The sequence below is a fragment of the Zophobas morio genome, unplaced genomic scaffold, assembly GCF_036711695.1.
Source record: "Zophobas morio isolate AGI-343-1 ecotype UQ-CSIRO unplaced genomic scaffold, CSIRO_AGI_Zmor_V1 ptg000402l, whole genome shotgun sequence".
In the NCBI taxonomy this organism is placed as follows: domain Eukaryota; kingdom Metazoa; phylum Arthropoda; class Insecta; order Coleoptera; family Tenebrionidae; genus Zophobas; species Zophobas morio.
This window is the reverse complement of record NW_026972506.1, coordinates 19,991-44,334: the sequence shown is the minus strand read 5'-3', so window position 1 is coordinate 44,334 and position 24,344 is coordinate 19,991. Positions and strand designations below refer to the sequence as shown.

Below are 24,344 nucleotides of genomic sequence, written 5' to 3'. Positions count from 1 at the left end.
TTTTAAGGAGGTCTATTTCCTGAAGAAGGTTATTTACTTTCTCTTTTGACAACTTCATGGCTTTATCTTCAATTGACACCTATATAAATTATAATTTCGCAGAGCTTTATAGATCTTTAAATAATAAAAATATAACTGTTTTGGCCTAACAAATAACAAAAATACATAATGTTTATAAGTTTTAGTGAAGAGCTCTTCTTGAAATTTTTTTTTCAAGTCTAATATTTCAGCTTCTTTATTTAAAAGTTTTTCCTAAATATAATAACGCAAAAATATTCTATTTAATATTAATCTATTTACAATAGCTTTCGTGCTTACAAAAAAAAAATTTATATTGTTCTACGATTTTTAAGTTAGATAAAGGGTAATACACTCTCGTTTATAAAAGTTTGATTCTAAGTACGATGTTATTAATGTGAGAATATTGTTGCTCTCTACAACTATTTTTTTATTGAAATTCTATTTCCTAGTAGAACGGACTTAGGCCGGTGCGAATGATTTTTAGTTGTGAATCCTTATTAACCATGGGCTAAAGAAGAGAGGCGAATGCTTGTGAAAAAAATACTAATGTCATGCCAAATATTCATTGGCATCATAATAACTTTTGTGTGAACCCTTATTGTTGATAATATATAATAAGCCTGAAAATAGCTAAGTAGCTCTAAATAATTAGCATGTGGTCAAGTAACATAGAAGACACGAACTAACATAGTATTCTTATATACCTGCCCTTCTCTTTTTTCTTTAAGAATCGCATCCTTGTGTGCCGCTTCATCCATTTTTATTTTTACCTCTAAAGTTATTCTGTGTTGTTGTTCTTGATAATAATTGCTCTTGGCAGCGTTAAGTTGGTCAACTAAAGCAACTATCTTTTGTCTTGCATTACTCAGTTGACTAGTTATAACTGTAGTATATATTTACAACACAGAATTTATAAATATTAAAACAAAGCTACTTTTGCTCTGCACGTCTTGCAACTTAGCTTCTTTTTGAACGTCCTCTATAGCGTAAAGCTCATAACTGCTAAAGATGTCAGTATAATTGGTCTTTTCGTTATTTGATAAAAGAGCTGGCGATTTTTTTACTATATCTGCGATGGATGTTTGTTCTAATTCAGTGTTGAAGCTTTCTTTCTCTAAAGCTATGTTAAAATGAAAATTGTTAATGCTAAATAATTATAACCTAAAAAGGGCATTTCTTTAGTAATATACTCTTTCCTTGCAAAATTATCTGTCTTTAATAAACTTTAGCGTTTGGCAGGTATTAATAGCAGAGTTAAAAAAAAACTTTTATCAAATTGCAAGATAAATTACAGGAGCCATCTTCCATTAAGACAATAAAGGCAGAAAACTACGGATTTTACGTGGTCTTTATACTGCTATGATATAGGCTGGTAGTCTCGATTTATGATACATATTTTTTGGCGGTATCTTGTAAAATTTTACCCAACATTACAGAATGACGGAAATTTAAGTTAACTGTTAATTATATATTTTTTACAATAGCGGGTCGAGGTCAGCCGTGTTGCAACGTAAATTATGTTTGTTACTTACATAATGTCAAAACTTTCAATTTGCTAAATGGTCGCAAGAAAAAAATTAGTCCCACCACCTTCGTATACTTTTACCTTCTTGTTAGCGTATCTTTTACTGCACCTCTCTAATCCATTTTATGCTTCAAATTTTACTGAAGACCAAATATAGTTAAAGAGCTGAAGTTAAGGTTTGTATTATAACATGCTTATAATTTTAAATAAGCATAAAGTACACAACAAAAAAAATTCATAATGGAAAGCATATCTCGAAAAAGATAGTTAAAAAGTGAGGTTCTTCAGTTGACTTAATGCGGACAAACGTGAATACCAGAGATAACTGGATTTGTATCAATTTTTGTTAATAATAGCAATTGCCAGAAAAAAAAATTTAGTCACGCTTTCTAAATAGGTGGTATTAAGTGAGCAATAGTTTATTCATACGTATAAACAAGAGCAAAAATCCGTTCATAAATTCCCATATGTTTGGCTATTTAGATGCGTGAGTGTTGATACAAAATCTTCAACGAAAAAAATTAAAAACAATATAAAGTAACTTGTATATCGTTATTTTTCACTAAGAATTTGAGTGCTTTTCCTTTTATATTTGAAATTATAACAGCTTAGTTCTAAAATTTTTAACTTTAAATTTATAATAGTTTACTATTAGAAAACTAAAGTAACAAATATTTTTTTAACGTTATTTAAAAGACTCACAAGCCAGGAATTCTATCAAAGTGATCATATTTCTGCGGTTTAAAAATTACTAGTTAAATAATAGAAAGCAATTTTCTCTATTTAATTTAATTAAAGTTGCCTACTCCGAATATTTTGTATATGCTTTAAAGAGTATTCCTTTTTTAAGAATGAAGCATGTGCCTTACTAAGATAAACAAAAAAAAAATTATTAAGAAATCCTTGAAGTTAGTATAATGTTACTTTTCTGGGGTTATCTGAGGAGTGGTCTTTGTGACCATCACAGTCGGTTTACATAATAGTTGTCTGTTTTTGGTGTTGGTAAAGCAGTTTGATTGGGTAGTGCAGGGCTACGCGGTAATGTTTGCAGTCACGACAATTGGCAGTGTGCGCTTCACCGCAATTAGTAGGGCTCCGTTGTGCTTTTGTATACTCTGAGTCAAGTGACCCTCGCCACATTTAACGCATGTGGGTGCAGAAACTTGCGCCTGTGTCCAAATACTTGACAGCGGTGGCACTGTCCGGCTCGATTTACTCTTTCCAGCTAACCTGAAAGCCTGAAGAGAGTGTTAGATTTCCTACCACGTCAAAAAGTGGACGCCTACCTTAAGGGGTTATCATTTATTAAGGATCGAGTCCTAACAGATGGAAGAGCATCTTCAATTCCTATAGCTTTCGTCGATTACACCTCGGTATATGCACTAACGGCAATGGTAAAGATCCTTCGCGCGTTTTAATATATTTATAGACGTGGTTTTATCAAGAATTTTTACCAAGAGCACCATTAAAACTGGTACTGTACACCACCCGTTAAAAGACGAAAAGTTTTCAAACTTTTTATAACCTTCTCGGCTGTTCCTTGACTTCACAGCACTTTTTTAAAATTTTATTTTATTTAAAACATAAGAGGGACTTCAATTCAAAAAAATACTTTTTTTACAATAAACTTTCGCATAAATTTTTGCTCATTACTCAGATTTTAAATTTTGTGGACAGTAATTTTCTATTAAATTCATTATGCGAAAGTAGGTAAATAAATTTCACAAAAAGAGAGAAGACTTCTCTTCTAGTTTTAAAGTTCCACTGACGTAACTGCAGTTATATATATATTGTTATTAAGTTGTAATTCTATGAGCAAAAAAGCAAGCACTTGACTTTTATAAATTAAATAATAAATATTATCTCTTCAAAAAATATAACTGCTTATCAAAAAGTTCAAAGGTCAAATATTAAATAACTTCTAAGGTACTTGAACACAATCTAAAGTTGAAAATACTTCTTTTTTGTGCTCCGTTAACAAAAATGTTCAAATGTAAAATTAAATCCTTTTTTGTCTGCTTACGCTTATTTTAACTTGAAAGTGGAAGTTTATTCCGTTTTAAAAATGAAAAGGGGACAGTTTTCTTATAGAAGACTTATAATAAGAATTCGAATAACACATACTTCGTTTTTCGTAAGAGAACTAAAAACTGCCATAAACTTGTAACACGAAGTGTGCCTGACAAAGTTGAATGTAACGTCAATAATAAATAATATTTGTGCTTTAGGCTTTTACTTTATACTAAAATCTAGATCTAAAAAATTTGGTAAGAAAGCTTTTGCATAATTGCGTTATTACTACATTTCTGTGTGTTATAGTTATTATAAGCCTTACGATGAGACATTTTTGTTGGGCTTAATGCTTTGCCTCAAGTGCTTTTTATTTAATAAAATATTGTTTGTACGCGTTTACTTAATGTAAAGAACCTATATTAACTTTCCTTGCAACAAGTAGATCACAGCGAATGCTACCGTTTTTAATTCTTTTCAGCAACAAAGCTGCCTTGAATGTTACATTCAAACAGTTTTAGTTTATAATTGAAACGTAGTTGAAAACTCTCTCATTCCACAAAACTGTGTATGATAAATTTAGTATAAAATAAGGCAAAACAAGAAAAAAGGTTTCAAGGACGACTTGACTTATTTAAATTTGCAAGAATTTAAGAAATAGGTGGAAGTACGTTTCCCGTTACAACTCATTTGAAGGTTCCTCAAAATTTTTTTTTTTACTTATGTTATGGAATTTGTGTAATAATTAAAAACTTTTGAAATCTACCTGAAAAGGTCTAAAGCGGTAAAGTTTATTTAAAAATTTGACGTAATCTGATTTAAATTTTTTTCAGGTTAATACTGCTTGGAGTTAGCTAATTTATTGTAAGCATGCTCTTAGAAAATACTTCTCTATAAAAATTAGTATGAAAGTGGAATGGAGCATATCTAAACTGTATGTCTTTTTTGTATTAAATCTCTTTTTTTAAGATTATATTTATAAAAATATTCTGTAAGCTCAGTTATATTACACAGTATTAAGCAAACTATAAAAAAAACTATTAAAAAAACGAACACTTGTTATACTTAGCGCATAATATATTTTTTTTATTGTAGTGTTAGTAGCTTTTCAAAAGTTGATGAATACTTAAAAAAATATTATTTATAGTTTATTATCTTTTACATTTATAATTTTAAATGAAAACTTAACACTTAAAAATGTTATTGTTATTTAATAAGGATTACTTTCTATATTTTTATAATATTGTTTGTTTTATTTTTTAATACTTTTGTAGGTGTTAGTATAATAAGAAAAATATTGCGCATATTTATTACGTTTCTCTTTAACTATTATCCAATATACTATTTTGAATATATTTTGTAATGTTATCATTATTTATTGTTACATTTAACATCTTTACTAGATTTTTATTAATATATAATATGTATGTACTTTTTTAAATAATTATTTCTTTAAAAATGAGCATCTCTTTATATATCTTTATATATATTTTCTTATTATTATTAATAAATTAAAATATTTATGCAGTTATCATTTTTACTATTACTCTTTTTAAAAATTTTTTAACTCTAAATCATTAATATATATTGAAATAAATAATATAACTTTTATAATAATAAAAAAAAATAATATAAAAATAAAAGCATAATTTTGATATATATTGAATAATAATAAATAGAGTTTATATATATATATAATTTAAAGAAAGGAAAATTGAGTTTAAATCTTTTAATTTTTTTTTTCCCGAGAAGATTTTATTTTAGGACATAGGGAAAAGGAAGGCGCAAGTTTATCGCCCCATAAGGTTTCGTTGCTTTTAAACCAATCAAGCGTTGAATTCCATCCTTTAAAGAAGTAAATTATGAAATTTATTAACTAAAAATTTTAATTATAATAAACATATTAAAAATAAGCATCCCAAGTTATGGTTGTAAAAAAAATTATTATATAAAAAATGAGACTTTTGTTAATTTTTAATAAAAAAAATATTACAAAGTTTTTAAAAAAAAAGATATAAGATTAAAATTTTGCATAGTTTTATTTTTTAAATTTTTATACTTTAAGTTTTTATTAATTATTTAATTATTAATAAAATTACTTAAAAATTTAGAAAAAATGTTTATGAAATAATACTAAATTCCTATTAAAAACATACCAAAACGAATCCACAAAAAAATTCCGAAATCAAAATTTTAATTATACAAATTTTTTTTAAAAAGTAAAAAAAGTACATTATTTCGTAGTGATAAGAAAAAAGTAGATTAATAGGGAAAAAATTTTAAGTTAATAAAAAAATTAAAAAAATTTGAGATGGAAATTAATAAAAAAAATATATATATAAATTTCTAACATAATAAATAAAAAAAAATAAATAAATTTTTTTTGTGGAAGTAAAAAATAAATAGTTTAAAAAATTATGAAATAAATTGAAATTTCATAAATTATTAAAAATTTTAATAAATTAAAAAGTAATCAAAAATTTTTAATAAAATTAAAAAATTAAGGATTAATTCAGGATTAAAATTTATTTCAAATAAAAAATTAATAAAATTTTTAGTAAAAATAAATAGTTAATTTGAAAACCTTTAAAATTATAAATTATTCGTTTCAAAGTTTTTCATAGAATTTATAAATTAAAAAAAATTTCAAGAGAATAAATTTTATTAATGATTAGTGTAAAAAGAAAAATAATAAAAAAAATTTATAATAAATTAAATATTTTAAAAATTAATTATGAAAAAAATAAATAATTATTAAAATTAATTTTTATAATAAGAAAATTAAAAACTTAATCAGAAAAAAACTTTATTTACTGAAAAAACTGAATATCTTATAGGAGAAAATTTAAGAATTTAATTTGGAAATAATAAAATTTAGCTACAAAAATGGACGAAAATAATTTTAACAAACAAAAATTTAAAGCTAAAATAATGAAGAGTCTATCAATAAAATATTTATATAAAGAAGTAGTAAAAGTTGTTAATGAACGACTAAATATCCATATATTTTTCTAAAGAAAATAGAAATATATAAGAGCTATTGAATTAATAATTAAATAATGTAACTTTGCTTTAAAGGCAAAAAAAGAGAAAATGAAGAAAATTGATTGTAATAAAAAAATTTAGATATAAAATATTTGAAATTAATTTATTAAAAAAGAATTAAAAAATCCAAATTAGTAAAAAAAGTATTATAAAATATTTAATTAATCAGAAAAAAAAAAGAAATTAGAATTAACAAAACAATTAAAAAACTAAATTGACAATAAGTTTTATTAATGTAAAATTTATCAAAAAGCGAATACTTAAAAAGAGAAGGTAAAGAATATGATTTTTCAAAAAATTAGTTATAAAATTAACGAATAAATTTTAACAATAAAATTAAAATAAATAATCAATAAAAGTTATAATAATAAAATAATTTTTTTTTAAAAAGTAATTTTAATCAGAAAAGAGAAAATTAAAAAATTTAGTATAAAAAATTTAATTTAAATAAATAAAATAGTAAAAAAAGTTTTATAATTGAAATAAATTTTATAAAAAAGCGAATAAACAGAAAAGAAAAAAAGGAATTTAAAAAAAAAATTTAAAGCAAAATATTTAATTATAATATTAACAAAATTGATATTTCCTCAAGATAAAATTATAAAACTAAGTAAAAAATTTTTATTAAAAAGAGTTATTTTTTTTGTAGAAAATAAAAGTTCGCGTAAATTAAAATAATAAAGTATTAAAGATTTTTATACATAAAAATTAAAAGTTTGACTAAATTAATATATGAATTTAAAAATAAATAATAAATGAGAATTAAAAATTTTTATATATAAAAAATAAAAATTTAAAGAAATTTATTATTAATTAAATTTAAAAATTACAAATAAAGAGTATTAAAATTTTTTAAAATAAAAAATTAGTTTGAATAAATTAATTATAATTTAAATTTGAAATAAAGTAAATAAAAAAAATTAATATATTTTATATAAAAAATAAAAGTTCAAATAAAGTTATTATCCATTAACTTTAAAATAGAATAAGAGAAATAAATATTTTTTATATAAAAGATAAAAGCTCAAATTAATTATTATTTATATTTAATAAAATAAATGTATTAAAAAAAGTAAATATTTTTATATAAAAATTAAAAGACCGAATAAATTTATTATTTATAAAAAAATTATAATTTAATAATTAAATGTTTAAATAAAATTATTAATGTTTAAATTCTAGCAAAAAAAATAATAATTAAAAAATATATTTTAAAGTTTTTTATATAAAAAATAAAAGTTTAAATAAATTTATTAATGTTTAATAGTTGAAAGAGAAAAAATATTTTATACATTAAAAAAGCTGGAATGAATTTAATATTTAAAATTTATTTTTTTTAAAAAAATAAAAGGATTTAAATATTTTTTAATTAAAGTGCAATGAGTTCAAAAAACTATTAAAAACAAAAAAATACTTTTTTATAATATTTAATAATTATTATTTTTTATTATATATATAAATAAAAACTTTTATATAAGATATAAAATTTATATTTATAAAATAATTATTATTATAATTCTTTTAAATAAATAAATATTTTATCTTATAATTATAAATAAAAAAATATGATAACCTTCTTCGAAGGTAACGATTGGCTGATAGTTCAGTTCTCGCCTCGCTTTACTGATATCAAACCAGCGATGAATAGAAAGCATTCGAACTATAAAAAAAAAGAAAAAAGAATTAGTAAAAATTAATAAAAACCTTAAAACCTTAAAAAGTATAAAGAAAATTTTTTAAAAAAATTAAATAATAAAAAATGAGACTATTTTATAATTATAATAATAAAATTTATAGAATAATACTATTAATGAATATATAAAAATTATAAAAAAGTATAATAAAAAATAATAGTAAAAAAATAAGCAAAATAAAAACTTATAAATAAAAAAAAGTTTATAAATGAGATTGTGATAAAATAATATAAAAAAGTTAAATAGTTTATAATTTATGAAAAATATTAAATAAAAAAAGTTTAGTATTAACAATAATTAGTATAAATAAATAAAAAAAAGGTTATAATTTATTAAAAAATGAAAAATATAATAAAAATATAGAAAAATAAATATTAATATTTTATAATAAAAAATAAAATATATAAAAATATAAAAGAAAAATAAGTAAAAGTACTAGAAATTAAAAATAAAATACAACATATTATTAAAACAAAATATTATAATATTTATAATAAAAATAATATATATATATGTAAATAATAATAATAAAAAATATAACTTTATCAATAAATAAAATAAAATGTATAAAAATATAATAAAATAAAATTAAGTAAACTTTAATAATATAGAAATAAATTAAATTAAATAAATAAAATATAATAAAATATTAAAAATAAAATATTACAATAATATTAATAAAAAGTAAAATATATAAAAAACTAAAGTTTTATAATAATAATAATAATAATTTCGTAAATAATTAAAAATAAATAAACTTCTAATATAAATATAAAGTAAAATTTACAAAAATTTAGTAATAAATAAATAAAAGTATATAAATTTAAAAATATAAAAAAAAGTAAATAGAGGTAATAAAATTTCAAAACACATGTAAGTGCAAAATATATGAAATAAGGTATAATAAATTAATAATAAAATAAACATTAATATTTATAATAAAAAGTAAAATGAATAAAAATTTAATAGTAAATACCCCATCTTTACATAATAATAAAAGTAAGTAAAAAATTAAAATTCACAGAAAAAGTAATATATATGTAGTATATAAATAATAAGAATTTTTATGAAAAAGAAAAGTAATATATGGTAAACCAGTAGGAATTATAATAAAAAGTAAAATGAAAACATTATAAAAAATTAAAGAAAAATAAATTCGTTATAAAAAAGTTAACAATTTTAATAAGTAAAATAAATATAAATATAATAAAAAAGTTGACGAAATAAAAAATTAAAAAAAAGTATACATAGTAAAAAGTATAATAAAGAATTTATAATAGAGCTCAACTTTGTTAATAAAAAGTAAAGTAAAATAAAAATATAATGTACAAATATAATAAAGTTAATAGTATAATAAGAAAATAAAAAAAGTATTCATAATAAAAAAAATAAAAATAAGTATAAATAGTAAAAAGTATAATTAATAATTTATAATAAGTTAAGTAGGATTTTATAATATGATAAAGTTAATTATATTAATAAAAATAAATAAAGATAAGTATAAATAATAAGAAGTGCATAAAATTCATAAAAAAAATATTTTGAAAATAAGCTATACAAGCCTAATTATCATTGGTTAAAATATATTCTTATAAAGTTTAGTGGTAAAAAGAATTATCCCTCCTTTTATATTGACCTAATAACAGCATTATTATGAAAATAATGGATTTTATAATCAAAAGAAAGTTTTTTAAATACTATATAATATAAAAAAACTTATTTAATAAGAAATCATTAAAGTTTAAATATCATAAATGTTTATTTCTTATAAAAAATAATAAAGCAGAATTTAATTATAGGAAAGAAAAAATAAATAAACTTTATAATAATAACAAAAATAATAGTAAAAAGGTATAGACTCGTAAATAATGTTAACTAAATATTAATAATAAGTAAAAAGTATATTTAAATATAATAAAAGTAAAACTTTTATATTTCTTTTTTCTTTAACTTTTTAAATACTTTAAAATATTTTTTGTAGAAATATATTAAGTTAGAAATAATATTTCATTGCAGTTACAAAATAACAATATAATAAAAAGAAAAATAATTACTATAATAATAAATTTATCAATGCATAAAATTTTGATAAAATTAATATAAAAATAAAATTTTTTCGATATTTGTAATAATATAAATAAAAAAATACTAAAAGTTCTTTAATAATAAATAATATTAATGAATAAAAAAAAATAGAAAAATATAATAAAAATAAAAATAAAATTCTAAAAGTTTTTTATAATAAAAATACATAAACAATATATATAAAAAACAAATATAAAGTTTTTATAATAAAATAATTAATAATAACAAATAAAAAACAAAATTCATAAAGTTTTTTTATAAATGGTAATAATGAAATAAAAAGTAATAAAATATTAATAATAAAAATATTTAAAATAAAAACAAAATTCTAAAAGTTCTTTATTAAATAAATAATAATAGTGAATAAAAAAGAAGAAAATATTGTAATAAAAATAAAAACAAAATTTTTAGAGTTCTTTAATATAAAAATATATAAAAAATAAATAAAAAAATATAAAAGTATTTATAATAAGAAATGAAAATAATGAAATAAGAAATAAATTAGAAAAATAAAATTGTAAATTTTATTATAATGCACTGAAAAAATATATTTAATATATAAATAATACAGCAATAACAATAATAAATAGTATTAATAAAAGTAAAATTTTAATAATATAAAAATATAACAAAGATAAATAAATATATAAAAAACAAAAAAATAAAATAAAGTTTATTACGAAAAAAAAATTTCATAAAAATAAAAGCAAAATCTATAAAAAATAACCAGTAAACGGGGATAAGCGAAACTTACGGTTTGTAAACCAGCCAATCATGCTTAATACATAAGAAAATATATATAAAAGCAGCAGTGGAAGATGCATTTTTTTCTGAATAGAAGGGTAGCCTAAAAAAAATAGTTATAATAAGCAGGAATAAATATTTACGAGAAGAGACGCAATAAGGAAAATAAGGGGCCAAATTATGGCAAACAGGCTTGTTTTAGTAAATATGCAGAGAGGGCGTCAAAATATAAGGTAATAGTACCCATTTACACAGTAAATTAACAAAAACGCAAAATCTAATGAGTGGACAAATATAGAAATAAGGAAACAAAGTGCCATTATACTACAAAAAGATACCCATTTTGACGCAAGCTTGATCAATAGCGGACCAAAAGGTATTGCGGGGCCGTCAGTGACGATATAAAAGTTGCCTAAAGCTTTGGAATAGTCATTAATATACGTGAAAGCCACTTTTATATTTTTTAGTGTAAGCCAATAAATAAAAATAAAATTACTCAAAAAAAACTTTCCTATTATTTTTATAAAATTCATATTTCAATAGTAAATAATTTAATTAGCAAGTAATTAAAAATAATAAGATTTTATAAAAAAATAACTTTAATATAAAGTTCATAACAAAAATTATAAACGAGCTTTAAAGTATAATAAAAAACTTTAAGTATTAAAAGTGTAAGCAATTAAAAAAAGACGAAGAATTTATTTAAATATTACTAAAAACTTTTTAAAATATTTAGAAAATTATAAAAAAGTGGACTTATATATATTCAAATCAAAATAATTATTAACATCCTATAAAAATTGAAAAAAGTTATAACGAAATGCATTCATTAAAAGGAATGTAATTTTTAAAAATAAAAATTTAAAAACTGAATTAATATTTTCTATCAGCCAAAAATAAAGTTCAAATAAAAATATTCAGTTCGTAAAAGTTTTAAAATATAAAAAAAACTTTAATTAAACTTTCAAAACTTGTAATGCTTCAAATTAGAAAAAGTAAAAAGATAATAGTAATAAGTTTAATAACTTAAAATTAATATATAAGTAAAAATTTTTATTAGATCATTGAAAAATAGAAAAAGTTTTTAATAAATTGATAAGTTTATATTAAAATACGGTGCAAAAAATTGTTATAATAATTTTAGAAGGATTATAAACAATAAAAAAATAGAAAAAAGTTTGAATATTTTTATAATAAAAAAGAGTTCGTTATTTTTTTAATAATATATAAAGTAGAAAGTATTTAGAATATTAAAAAATAGAAAAAGTTTAAATATAATAAGTTTGTAAAATTAAAATAATTATAATAATAAAAATTTTGTAATTAATATAATAGAAAATTCTGTTATTTATTTTTAATAATAAAAGTTAAAATTATATATTAAACCATTAAAAAATAGAAAAAATTTTATATAAATTGAAATTAAAAAAAACCTTCAAAAAAAAATAAAAATATAATTATAATAAATGCGTTAATATAATTTTTAAAAAATATAGAGTAAAAAATATTTATTATACCACCAAAAAAAAAAAAGTTTATAATAAAATTATAATAAAATAATTGTTATAATAACTCTAAAATAATTAAAATAATATTAATAAAATAAATATTATTACAGTATTATAATAATAACAATAGTAAAGAAAATAATAATAAACATAAACATTAAAATAGTTATAATAATTTTTAAAAAAAAATTATAAAAAAATTTTAAAGCAACAAAAAAAATTTTCAAATATAATAAAAATAATTTTAATAATATTAGTAATAATAATTATAATAACCTGGCGAGCCCTCGTAAAGAGCATCGTAAGCAAGAAGAAGGGCGTGGCAGTAATTGTCCACGTGGGTGAAGGACACGAGGTTTTTTCCAGAGCCAAAAACTCGTAACTTTCCTGAACCAATTTAGAAAAAATTAGTGAAGGAAAAGTAGTGAAAGCATGACTTTTTTTTAGTAGTGATTTCATTTTTAATTTACTTATAAAAGTTTTTTTTATATATATATAAAATGATATTAAAAGAATATAAATAAAAAAAGTTTAAATTTTTAATTAAATAATAGAAATATAAAACTTTTAAGTAAAAAAATAAAAAGTACAAAAAAAAGTGATTTTTAAAAAATTGTATTCACTATAAACTACATAATATGATGTTTTATAAAGAGTAAAAAAAGTAAAAGCAATCGAAAACTATAAGAAACAATTTATTAACTAAATAATAGAAATATAATCTTTAAAGTAAAATGAAATAAAAAGTAAAAAAAATAAATAATATAATGCATCATAAGTAGTAAAAAAAGTAAACGCAATAATGTAATATTTGTATTTTTTTTATATTTCAAAAATTATAATAAACATATATTATTAACTAAATACAAAAGTTAATATTACAATAAAAATATATTAAACATTTAAAAATTACTAAAAAATTTGTTTTTTTAAAATTCATATTTTAATTAAAAATAAAAATAATAAAATAAAAAAATAAAAAAAACTAAATAGTAATTTTTTTAATTTATTTATTTTTACATGAGTAAAAATTTTTTTATAAATAATTTGAAAATACAAAATATTTTTATAAATGTTATAAAATGTATATAAAATTACAAAATATACAGATTATTTTATGATTAATAAAATAATATAAAAAACTCAATGTTCTTCAGTAAATTAAATATGAAGTTTTATAATCAAAAAAACTTAATATATTTATTTATTTATTATAAAAATAATATTTTTTATAAAAAACTTTAAAACTTTCTATAAAAAATTTAAAAAATATAATTAGAAAAAAAATAACTAAATGTCTTCAGGAAATTAAAAAATACAATTTTATAATCTTTAATAAAAAATCAAATTTTTATTAATTTATATAAAAAATAAATATTTCTACAAAAAACTAAATGACTTTATATAAAATTAAAAAAATATTATTAGATATAAAACTAATTGTAAATAGGAAATTAAAAAATTATAATTTTATAATCTTAAATGAGAAATCAAAGTTTTCATTTATTTATCGTAAAAATATTTTCTATAAAGACTTAATAACTTTTAAAAATAATTTAAAAATATTATTAGAAAAAAATAGTAAATATAATCAAATAAATAAAAATTTAAATTATTTTAATCATAAAAAAAATTAAATTTTTATTTACTTTCTTTAAAACGGAAATTTTTTTATAAAAACTCTAACTTTCTATAAAAAAATTTAAATATATTATTAAAAAAAAAATTAACTAAAAGTAAACAGAAAATTAAAAAAATAAATCATAATAATCACAAAAAAAAGAAATGAAATTTTGTTATTATTTAATTTAAAAATATTAACTTTCATAAGATTTTCTTGTGCTAAAAGTAATAAAAAATAATAAACTTCACTTACTAAAGAAAAATGGTAAAACATAAATATGAAAAATTTATATAAAAGTAAACAAAATAATAAAAATATTATTATAATTTAATAAATTTTAAAATAATAATAATATTTTAAACTTAGTAAACTAAATTTCTTTCAAAAGTTTAAAAATGTTATTAAAATTAATAAATATAATTAGAAAATGTAAAAAAATATAAACTTTTACAAAAATTAAATATTAAAATTTTTATTTATTTATTTAAAAACTAATTTTTATAAATACTCAATAAGTATCTATAAAATTATTAAAATAATTATTGAAAAAAACTTTATATATTAAAGTTCCTATAAAAATTTAAAAAATATATTAAAAATGTATAAATATTTAAAAAATAATAAATATAATTCATCAAAAAAAAATTAAATCTAATTTTATAATTTGTTTGTAATGAGAATTATGTCCGAGGGCAGTGCACATGTTATAATAAAGTTTCGCACGCGCACTCGCTACAGTTTTTTCTTCTTTGTTAGTTGTGTGGTTGTGTTTGGTGCGCTTGATAATAAAGTAAATTTAGTGCTTTCAAGTACTTCGATTTCCCTCTATACCACTTTTTTTTCTGTAATATACATTATATTATCCATACTATATAGCATTACTGACTATAATATACAAGTTTTCGAAACTGTATAACTTTAATGTCTATAATATACTTTATATCATCTATACAATACTAATTTTTTACCTATAATATATAAGTTTTCGTGGGCTTACAGCCTGTGAAATCAACAAATTTAAAAAAAAATAAAAAAGAAATAAAAATCTACTTTGATATTTTCAAGAACACACTACTGTAAATACATACTATATAACATTTAAAAAAATTTAAACGTTTTTACAACATATTTAAAGAATATATATATATATATATTTTTAATTATTTCTAAAAAATATTACTAAAAAATATGTAAAAAAAAGTCATATAACTTTTAATAATTTTTTTTATTAAAACTAATTTTTATTAAATTTTTTTTTCAATACATATAAACTATAAAACGTTTAGAAAACTAAAAATTGTTTTTTAGAAAATTTAAATTGTATGAATTTCATTTCAAAAATATTTAATAAAATATACAAAATTTTTTAATACAGAAAATCATTAAATTTAATAAATAGATAAAATAAAATTATTAAACGTTTAAAAAACGCTAAAAAAATGTTTTCATATAATTTTCAAATTCAAAGATTTATAAATTAAAAATAAAATAATATAAAAGAAATTGTAAAAATTTTCCAAATAAACTTAAAAAACGTTTTCTAAAAAAATTTTACAATAATTAAAATTATAATTTTATAAAATTATAAAATGTAAAATCCATTAAATTTAAAAATAATAAGTTTTAAGAAAAAAATAATAAAATTTATAAACGGATTTAAATTTAATAAGTAATAAACAGTGCTTTAGAAATTTTGTTAATTCTCTATACATAAAATTTTTATTACTTTATAAAAATAGCGTGAATTTTTAATTCATCTAATATAAAAAATATTATATTTTAAAATTAATCATCCATAATTCAATATAAACTTTTAAAAATTGTAACAAATATTAAATTATAATAAAATAAAACTTTAACAATTTTAATAAACTATTATGAAGTTAATATAAGAAAATTAAAAATTAATTTTTTTTTTTCATGAAAAAAATTCTTTTCAAAATGATGTAAATGAAAATATAATATTAAGTTTTAAAGCATAAAAGAGAAAAAAGATTACATTAAAAATATAATAAAGAAATTATAAGAAAATCTATAAAAATTAAATAAAAAATTTCTATAAAAATTATTAAAATTGAAAAAAACAACAATTTAGAAGTAAATAAAGTTTGTATTTATTAAAATTATTTTGTTTAAAGTTAATTTAATTATAATTTTAAAAATGCAAACCGAAAAAATTTAGAATGTTAAGATTTTTTAAAGGTCTATATTTTATAACTAATTGTACCTGACTTGGCAGCTTTCAGTATGTTTGGTAAAAAAAGATAATCACCAGGTCCATAAACTTGATGAGGCGCAACGCTTTTTTTTTTCAAAATAGTAAGAGTAAAAGTAAAAATCAATAAATTCAAAAAAATTGATCTAAATCCGAAAATTTTTTTTTAAAAAAATTAACACCAAACTGTCATCAAAACATCACAATTAGCAGCGCGCATGGCAAGCTCTCCCTGAGCTTTCGTTTCCGCATAAGCTTGCAAGAATTTTCCCTTTTTTTTTTTTTTTTTTTAAAAAAACTAAATTTTTTAATAGAAACATAAAAAAAATAGGTACAGGGGGTCTTATAAACAATTCATCTTCACTAAAACCTTCAATATCACTTCCATCAAATCTTGTGGAAGGCGAACTGGACATAATAATGCGAGAAACACCGTTGAGTTTACAAGCATTTATAACGTTAAGAGTTCCTGTAATAATAATTAATAATAGTAAATATAATAACTATTATAACTAACCTTCATAATTTACTTTTGTACAAGCCTCAGAAGAATGAAAAGGGCCCACCAAGGCAGCTAAATGCCAAACACAATCATTATTTTTACAAATATTTTGTAATAAAACGACATCAGTGATGTCTCCAACGACCACTTCCACCTACAAAAAGATTGTAGATAACAAATTTCAACTTAAAAAAGCAAAAAAAAAACCTTAGGATGACTGGCTATGTCTAAGGCTGGAGTGAATAAGCTACGAGCAATAGGCTTTGGAAAAGATATGTCCAAAGAAATAACTTTTTCTGCACCTTTTTCTATTAGCATTTCTACTAAACGTTGACCCACAAAACCGCTTCCCCCTAAGGTTAAGGAGAAATTGGAAACCTAGAAAAAATTTATATTAATTTTTTAATCAATACCTGTCACCATACAACGCAAACCTTGAACACCCATTTTTAATAAATAGTTAACAAGAAACAGAACGCATAACTAAAAGAAAAATGTAAAACTTGAAAAAGCGGAGAAATGTAGGGCAGTATCGCACCTCAATAGAGACACGCTTACTAGGATTTGAAAGCCACTTCAAATTGCGAGACAGCGTTGCTGGTGGAGTTAAATGTGTCTATTTTCTGGTTTAGTCCATTAACTTACTTTTTATTCTAATGGTTATCGTAAAAAGTTAATGATATTGCTAGCTAAAATAATAAACTTTTAAGAACAACTTTTGTCTTACCTAGAAATGTATACGGTGTAAAAGCTTTTAAGTTAAAATAATTTAAAAATGTACAATTAAATGCTACCTAAAAGTAATTTATTAGTAAGAGGGCAAACTTAGCTACTTTATTAAAAAAAACATTAAACTGTAATAATTTTTACGATTTATGCGTTTGTTAAAGGTCAACGAAGAGTTATACGGTTTTATCTGCTTAAACTTTTGGATCTTCAAAGAAATGGAATAAACATATAATACTGGAAACTTTATACTACAAGAAGCAGAAAAAAACTAATAAAATATTGCATAAAAAATCAGTTGTAATAAACTGTATTAATGATAATAGTAACAAGGCCTAAAACAGCCTGCTATATGACAATTTTAGATTTATAAAACATTTTTTGAATATAAAAAAAAAGAATATTTTTAATATCAATGCATCCCCTTATTTTTTAATATTCGCATAATATAAATATTTAACAAACTAAAGGACGCAATTTTTTTTAGGCAAAGTCATTACGCGTGGCTACTGCTAAAACTTTTAACACAGCCTTTCCCGACGCCTAAAGGAAATCTCCTTTGCTTGCTCGTGCTTCTTGATTTTTGTTTTACCTTTAACAATTTAGGCCTTCGTCGCTAACATTATTTCAAAAACTAAGTTAGCATGTCCGCTATAAGGATTTTGAATCCCAATGCTGAAGTGGCTAGAGCCTCACAAGCTTTACAAGTACTTATAATAATTTAATAAAACAACGTAAACTCTGCTGCTATCAACTATAATAAAGGTCAATATACAAGCTGCGCTTGGCCTCCAAGAGGTTTTAATGACTAATTTAGGTCCAAAGGGAACCATAAAAATGTATTATTTCTGATTTTTTATTTTTTTGTTATATAAATCTCTATTTTAAGGCTTGTTTCTGGTGCGGGAGATATTAAAATCACGAAAGACGGGAATGTTTTACTCCACGAAATGGTGTGTGAGCAAAGAGGGTTTAATAGTTGACCTTTTTATTCTCCTTTTTTTTTTTTGCAGCAAATTCAGCATCCAACGGCATCTCTAATTGCGAGAGCGTCTACCGCTCAAGATGATATCATCGGCGATGGCACGACGTCCACAGTTATACTGATCGGGGAATTGCTTAAGCAAGCTAATCTGTACATCAGTGAAGGCTTACATCCAAGAATTATAGCAGAAGGTTTTGAGTTGGCTAAAAAGAAATCTTTAGAGGTTTTTTTTTAAGTTAACTCAAAGCCAATTTTTTTAAAATAATTTTTTTATTAGATTCTCAATCAGATCAAATTTTCCACGTCTGTTGATAGATATATCCTTACTCAAGTTACTAAAACTTCCCTGCGCACCAAGCTTAGCGCCCCACTGGCCGATGCTCTTACTGAAATTTTAGTGGATGCTGTTCTTTGCATTAAAGTGTAAGAAAGAATTTTTTTTAGAATTATTTTTTTTTTTATATAAATTAATTTAGCGATGAGAAACCCATTGATTTATTTATGATTGAAATTATGGAGATGCAGCACCGAACGACTGCGGATACCTGCTTAGTGAGGGGTATTGTTATGGATCACGGCGCGCGTCATCCAAACATGCCGAAGCACGTGGAAAATGCATCGATTTTAACATTAAATGTTTCACTCGAATACGAAAAGACGTATACCAATATGTTATTTTTATAATTAAAATTTTGATAATTTTTTTGCGGGTCAGCGAGGTCAATTCCAGTTGGTTTTACTCAAGCGCTGAAGATCGTGATAATATGGTGCAAGCGGAGCGGGCGTTTGTAGATAGCCGCGTGAGGAAAATTATAGAATTCAAGCGAAAAGTTTTTTTTTAAACCATTTACAGTGCCGCACACACTCTTATTAGTGTTGCTCAGGTGTGTGACTCGCCTGATAAAAACTTTGTAGTTATTAATCAGAAAGGGATCGACCCGCTTTCGTTGGACATGCTGGCTAAGGAAGGGATTCTAGCGCTGCGGCGTGCTAAGCGGAGGAATATGGAAAGGTTATATAATTTTTTTTTTTATTAGTAAATCAAATATAATAGTTTATTGCAAAATCGATTATTTATGAAATTAAAAAGATAGAAGGAAAAAAAACTTGTGTGATTTTATTAATGTAGATTAACACTTGCCTGCGGAGGTACTGCTATGAATTCCGTCGAGGATCTTACAGAAGATTGTCTGGGCCACGCCGGAAAGGTCGAGAACTACATATCTGTTACTGCGCGGAGGTCGCATAAAGGCGCTTTTTAGGTCTACGAGCAGGTCATAGGCGAGGAAAAATACACGTTCGTCGAAGCCTGCAAAAACCCCAAATCTTGCACTGTTTTAATAAAGGGGCCCAATAAACACACTATTTTGCAAATTAAAGATGCCGTGCGCGACGGTTTTATAGCTGAGCTTTTATAAAAAAGTTAATCAAATTATTTTTTAAGGGCTGCGCGCTATTAAAAACACACACGAGGACAAGGCGCTGGTTCCTGGCGCAGGCGCCTTTGAAGTGGCCTGTCATGCGGAGCTCATTAAGTTTAAAGGTAAGTTTGCCCCGGCGCCGCTGGAAAACTCGTTATTTTCCACGTGCACAGACACCGTGAAGGGCCGCACGAAGCTCGGCGTGGCGGCCTTTGCGGATGCTCTTCTTGTGATCCCGAAAGTGCTCGCCCGCAATGCTGGCTTCGACCCGCAAGATGTAATGGTGACTTTGCAGGTTTTTTTTTTTGAAGTTGCGTGAATATTTTATAAATCTTCTAATGCTACATGTCAGGAGGAATACCTGGAGGGAAATGTGTCAGGGCTGGACTTGGCTACTGGGCAGCCATGTGACCCATGCGACCTTGGAATTTACGACAATTATAGCGTGAAGCATCACATGCTTTGCTCCTCGTATTTCTTTGCTTTGTTATTTGCTCGCTCTCTTTTGCTTATGCATTGTGCGCAGCGCCATTATTGCTAGCAACTTGCTATTGGTTGATGAGATTATGAAGGCTGGACGCTCCAATGTGAAGGCCTCTCACGATAATGAGAACCAAACCTCTCTGGAATAAATAAACCTTTTAATTTAATGAAAAGAGATTTTTTTAATGAGAATGAGGAGATTTTGGATAATTTTCTAATTTTTACTTACATAAAAAGTTATAAAATTTATAAACATATTTTAGCGATATCTTCTTCTAAGTCAACGTTAAAAAGAAAAAGTGTATTTCACAACTTTTTTAATATAAAACTTCGTATAACGAACTACTAAATTGAACCAATGAAGCTAATTTGTGGGTCATCAGCACATGTTATCCTTTTTTGAAGGCCTCTTTACTTTTCTTGTTTTTATCTACAGCCGAAAGCACGCTTCTTTCAGTAAAATAATATCTAATGTAAGTATGCAGTGGACCAGTTTTCCGAGCCGCGCAGGTTGCGGGGATTTTAAGATCCTCTAGAGTTAACTTTTCCAGCGAGGCAGCGCTTAAAAATGTTACCAAAGACACGTGACCGCCGTATAAAATGTGTGCGTCACCTCGTGCTTTCTGGCGAGCACGGGAGATAAAAATTTGCATTGTGCCTTCTTTCCTGCGCGCATATTTTCTCCTTATCAAAGGCGTCAGCAGCCTTCTCATTTTCAAAAGTCTCCTGTTGATCTTTTCATTGATTCATAAATTTTTTTTATATCATTAACATTAAGACACACCAGAGAGTAAAGAGCCGATGCATTGCTCGTCGCTCGAGGAAACAAGCTCCGCAGGAGGGGAAGCGCTGAGGCCACGAGGTTGCGGGGGCTGACAGGGATACCAGCCAAAGTCATTATAATAACAATAATATTTCACCTGTAGAGGCTTTTGGCCCTCTGAGTTCCACTTGGGGGTTTCTTCAAACACGTGAAGCAGGCTTGCTATAAAATTTTCTTTATCCTCTTTGCTCAAAAACAGCAGCATAAGCTGGTAAATGTTGTTTGACCTTTCTAAAAAAAAAAATAAACAATAAAATAAAAATAAACTAAAGAAGCTCAAACCTCGAACTTCAGGAGCGAAGCTGTCCATAAAGAATTGCATATGCTGGAGATAACGATGGGAGAGCGTGTAACTTTTGCTCTACCACACAGAACACGATATGATAATAAATAACGTATTAAGAGTTACTCATACCTGTGACGGCCGGAGTGAAACAAAAAACTTTAACGTATTTTGTAAATACACTGCTTGAACACGTGAAGGAAGATCTACAATAGAAGACTTTGGATATAGAATGAGTAGACTTTATATAAAAGTTGGCTGGTCAAATTGAACTTCGGAGGACATAAAATGTTCAAAAAGTTCAACTGGATTTTCTACAAGTCTAATTAACAAGCAAAAGTTATTGTTGAAGAAAATAAAAAAAATAGGAAAGAGAGCAGGATGTACTGGGGATAGGCAGAGCAAATCCAAACAGCCAATGAAAATAGCACGAAAATACTTTCTTCTGCCGGAAAGCTCATCAAAAAGTGCTCCTTGCAAAGTAATAAAAGAAATATAAATAATAAATAATAAGCAGTGCACCATCCGCCGGACAGCGTGAGGACGGACATCTGGAACACGAACAACCACGTGTCTCAACTCTTCTATAATTCGCTCCCCTTCATTCAATAGTATTAGTGCAATGTTCATTGAGAAGAGCGGCAGCCAATGCACCTTGTTCCGGTCCGCAGCGCTCAACCAATAGAAGCAAGGTGTCAAAGTACCACGAAAAGTCGACCATGTGACTGCAGTGATGCCTTTGGCACGTGGATATAATTCTGCTGGCGACTTCGTCCCGGAAATCCGTGCTGTCTGACTACCGCGAGCAAGTACAGGCGCTTTACATATGAGATTATGAAGCGTAATGACCAACAGAAGACCGTCTGCACGGTAGCACAGAGACGATCTATAATCTTTTTAAAATTCTCTTTTGAAAGCTTTACAAAAAAAAAATTAAAAAAAATTAAAAAACTTATAAAATTGCAAACCAAGCCAAGCAGTAAATCTACACTTTGAAATAGAATAACTTCATCGGAGGATTCCAGGCATTGCAGGATCAGATCCATTTGTGGAATCGCTAATTCCAAATTGATTTTCATAACTTTTTTTAATGCGTGAAGCCCCAAATAACGTACTTAATAATAAGTTAAACTAACTCAAAAAATTTATTTTTTTATAAAAATAAAACAATTGTGATCATCTCTCTCAAAAAAGGAGGAAAGCTTTGAGGCACACAATTGCATAAGATTTTCACGTCGGCTTAACGCGTGCAGCGCTGCTGAAATCGTCTCGTAGCTAATTACAATTTATATAATATAACTATAGTAATAATAATTAGTTAAAAGAAAATATAAAACCGTACAGCAAAGCCAATGAAGGCGTAGTGCTTATAATTTCTGTCAGCGGCGATATTAACTTTTTAGCGAGCCGTGGTTCGAGCGGCATCAGCCGGTTAAACTGTAAATTAAAATAATTTTTTGAAAAATTAAGCAAAAAAATCTGATTTTAAAGTTGTTACATAAATTAAAAGTATAATTTATTTAAGTTATATCTTAGTTAAGTAGTATTCCTGAACTTTTATTAGTATAAGAACTTAAGCAAGCCTTACTATTTTGATAATCTTAATCAACATCCAAGTGCTGGAATTTTTTAACATTGAATAAAAAATGGGCGCTAGGCAAAGAAAATCTTTTGGGTTCTTTTGTGAAAGTTCACAAAAAATGCTAATAACAGAGCTCTGAACGGCTTATAAAAGGAAAATCGGGAATAAATTTCAAATGAAAATTTTAAAAGTTACTTGGATCGGGATCTTTACATTTTTCTCTTAATCGAGGTAAAACTAACGGGAGAGCATCTGGATGTTGTAGGCAGACTTTGTAAAGCGCAATAACGGACTTTTTACGGACACTTGCTCTAAATAAAAGGATGTTTTTTATAGACAAAAGATTGAGTTCTGAGTGTTATTAATCTTCACTTTGAAGAAGAAAGAAGGGCTAGTAAATCATCCAGTAGTACTTTTCCGAGATTTAAAGTAACAAAGTTGGAAACACCCGTTAAGGCGAGCTCTGACTTTAGTTTTTTACTTTAAATAATTTAATAATAAATTAAATGCTTACCAACATCAAAAGATTTTAGACTAGATAAATCTTTTTTTAATAAGTTAGACGCCATAAGAAGCGCTTCGGTTTCACTGCCAAAAATTTGGATCGCCGCTAAGTAACCTACCCGCTTCTGGACAAACTTTGTAGAACTCATTGCTTCAAGAATATGAAATTCCGCAAATGATACATTGTAGCCGAGCATATGGATATATCTTCAAAATATTATCATTTGTAAGATTTTTAAAGCTACAATCCAGTTTAAAATAAAAGGAAGAAAGCAGTTACGTACATGAGCTTAGATATAGCGGAGACTTTACAATTTAAATTTGTAGAGCTTAAGCTCTTTTTAGTTATTGTTAAAGACTTAATTATATAAGTTCTTTCTTTATGCTTGTCTCTATTATGAAGTCCTCGAACAAAAGCTTGCAGAGATGTTGTAAACAGCGTCGTTGAAAGGTTTGCGTCTAAAAGTATTATCCATTACAAAAAAGTTAGCTGTTATGATAGTAAGGAGGTAACAATAAATTGATACCCATAATTATTAGTAAAAAGTTTTAGTCAGATGTATT

General features: G+C 23.7%; 3 protein-coding genes across 5 annotated transcripts; 1 reads left to right on the top strand and 2 right to left on the bottom strand.

The window, feature by feature from the left end:
- Window positions 1-5,285: 5,285 nt before the first annotated feature.
- On the bottom strand, window positions 5,286-17,479 carry LOC135120626 (uncharacterized). The gene is given in 12 exon segments (XM_064044965.1): window positions 5,286-5,401; window positions 8,175-8,261; window positions 11,108-11,227; window positions 11,463-11,507; window positions 11,510-11,542; window positions 12,909-13,019; window positions 16,484-16,557; window positions 16,654-16,742; window positions 16,807-16,940; window positions 16,989-17,127; window positions 17,181-17,326; window positions 17,387-17,479. Coding segments are annotated over 12 exon segments (1,128 nt in total). The 5' UTR covers window positions 17,421-17,479.
- An 806-nt stretch (window positions 17,480-18,285) lies between these two features.
- On the top strand, window positions 18,286-20,737 carry LOC135120615 (T-complex protein 1 subunit zeta-like). The gene is made up of 14 exons (XM_064044946.1): window positions 18,286-18,406; window positions 18,465-18,538; window positions 18,589-18,652; window positions 18,713-18,907; window positions 18,962-19,107; window positions 19,161-19,343; window positions 19,400-19,514; window positions 19,569-19,696; window positions 19,814-19,892; window positions 19,947-20,079; window positions 20,129-20,227; window positions 20,279-20,400; window positions 20,458-20,576; window positions 20,632-20,737. The coding sequence occupies exons 1-14, from the start codon at window positions 18,344-18,346 to the stop codon at window positions 20,735-20,737; spliced, it is 1,626 nt and encodes a 541-aa protein (XP_063901016.1). The 5' UTR covers window positions 18,286-18,343.
- Window positions 20,738-20,909: 172 nt separating this feature from the next.
- Window positions 20,910-24,124, bottom strand: LOC135120622 (AP-3 complex subunit delta-1-like). Of its 3 annotated transcripts, XM_064044958.1 has the most exons (20): window positions 24,065-24,124; window positions 23,791-23,987; window positions 23,649-23,739; window positions 23,472-23,587; window positions 23,283-23,419; window positions 23,037-23,131; window positions 22,863-22,969; window positions 22,663-22,808; window positions 22,555-22,611; window positions 22,349-22,490; window positions 22,217-22,293; window positions 22,082-22,167; window positions 21,968-22,016; window positions 21,827-21,913; window positions 21,694-21,772; window positions 21,509-21,642; window positions 21,373-21,460; window positions 21,202-21,322; window positions 21,079-21,149; window positions 20,910-21,018 (listed from the first exon to the last, which is right to left on the bottom strand). In XM_064044958.1, the coding sequence occupies exons 2-20, from the start codon at window positions 23,975-23,977 to the stop codon at window positions 20,978-20,980; spliced, it is 1,911 nt and encodes a 636-aa protein (XP_063901028.1). In that variant the 5' UTR covers window positions 23,978-23,987; window positions 24,065-24,124; the 3' UTR covers window positions 20,910-20,977. The 3 variants fall into 3 exon arrangements, with proteins under 3 accessions (XP_063901028.1, XP_063901029.1, XP_063901030.1); XM_064044959.1 differs by lacking the exon at window positions 24,065-24,124 and having other exon boundaries at window positions 23,649-23,743; window positions 23,791-23,871; XM_064044960.1 differs by lacking the exons at window positions 20,910-21,018; window positions 21,079-21,149 and having other exon boundaries at window positions 21,244-21,314.
- Between the last annotated feature and the right edge of the window lie 220 nt (window positions 24,125-24,344).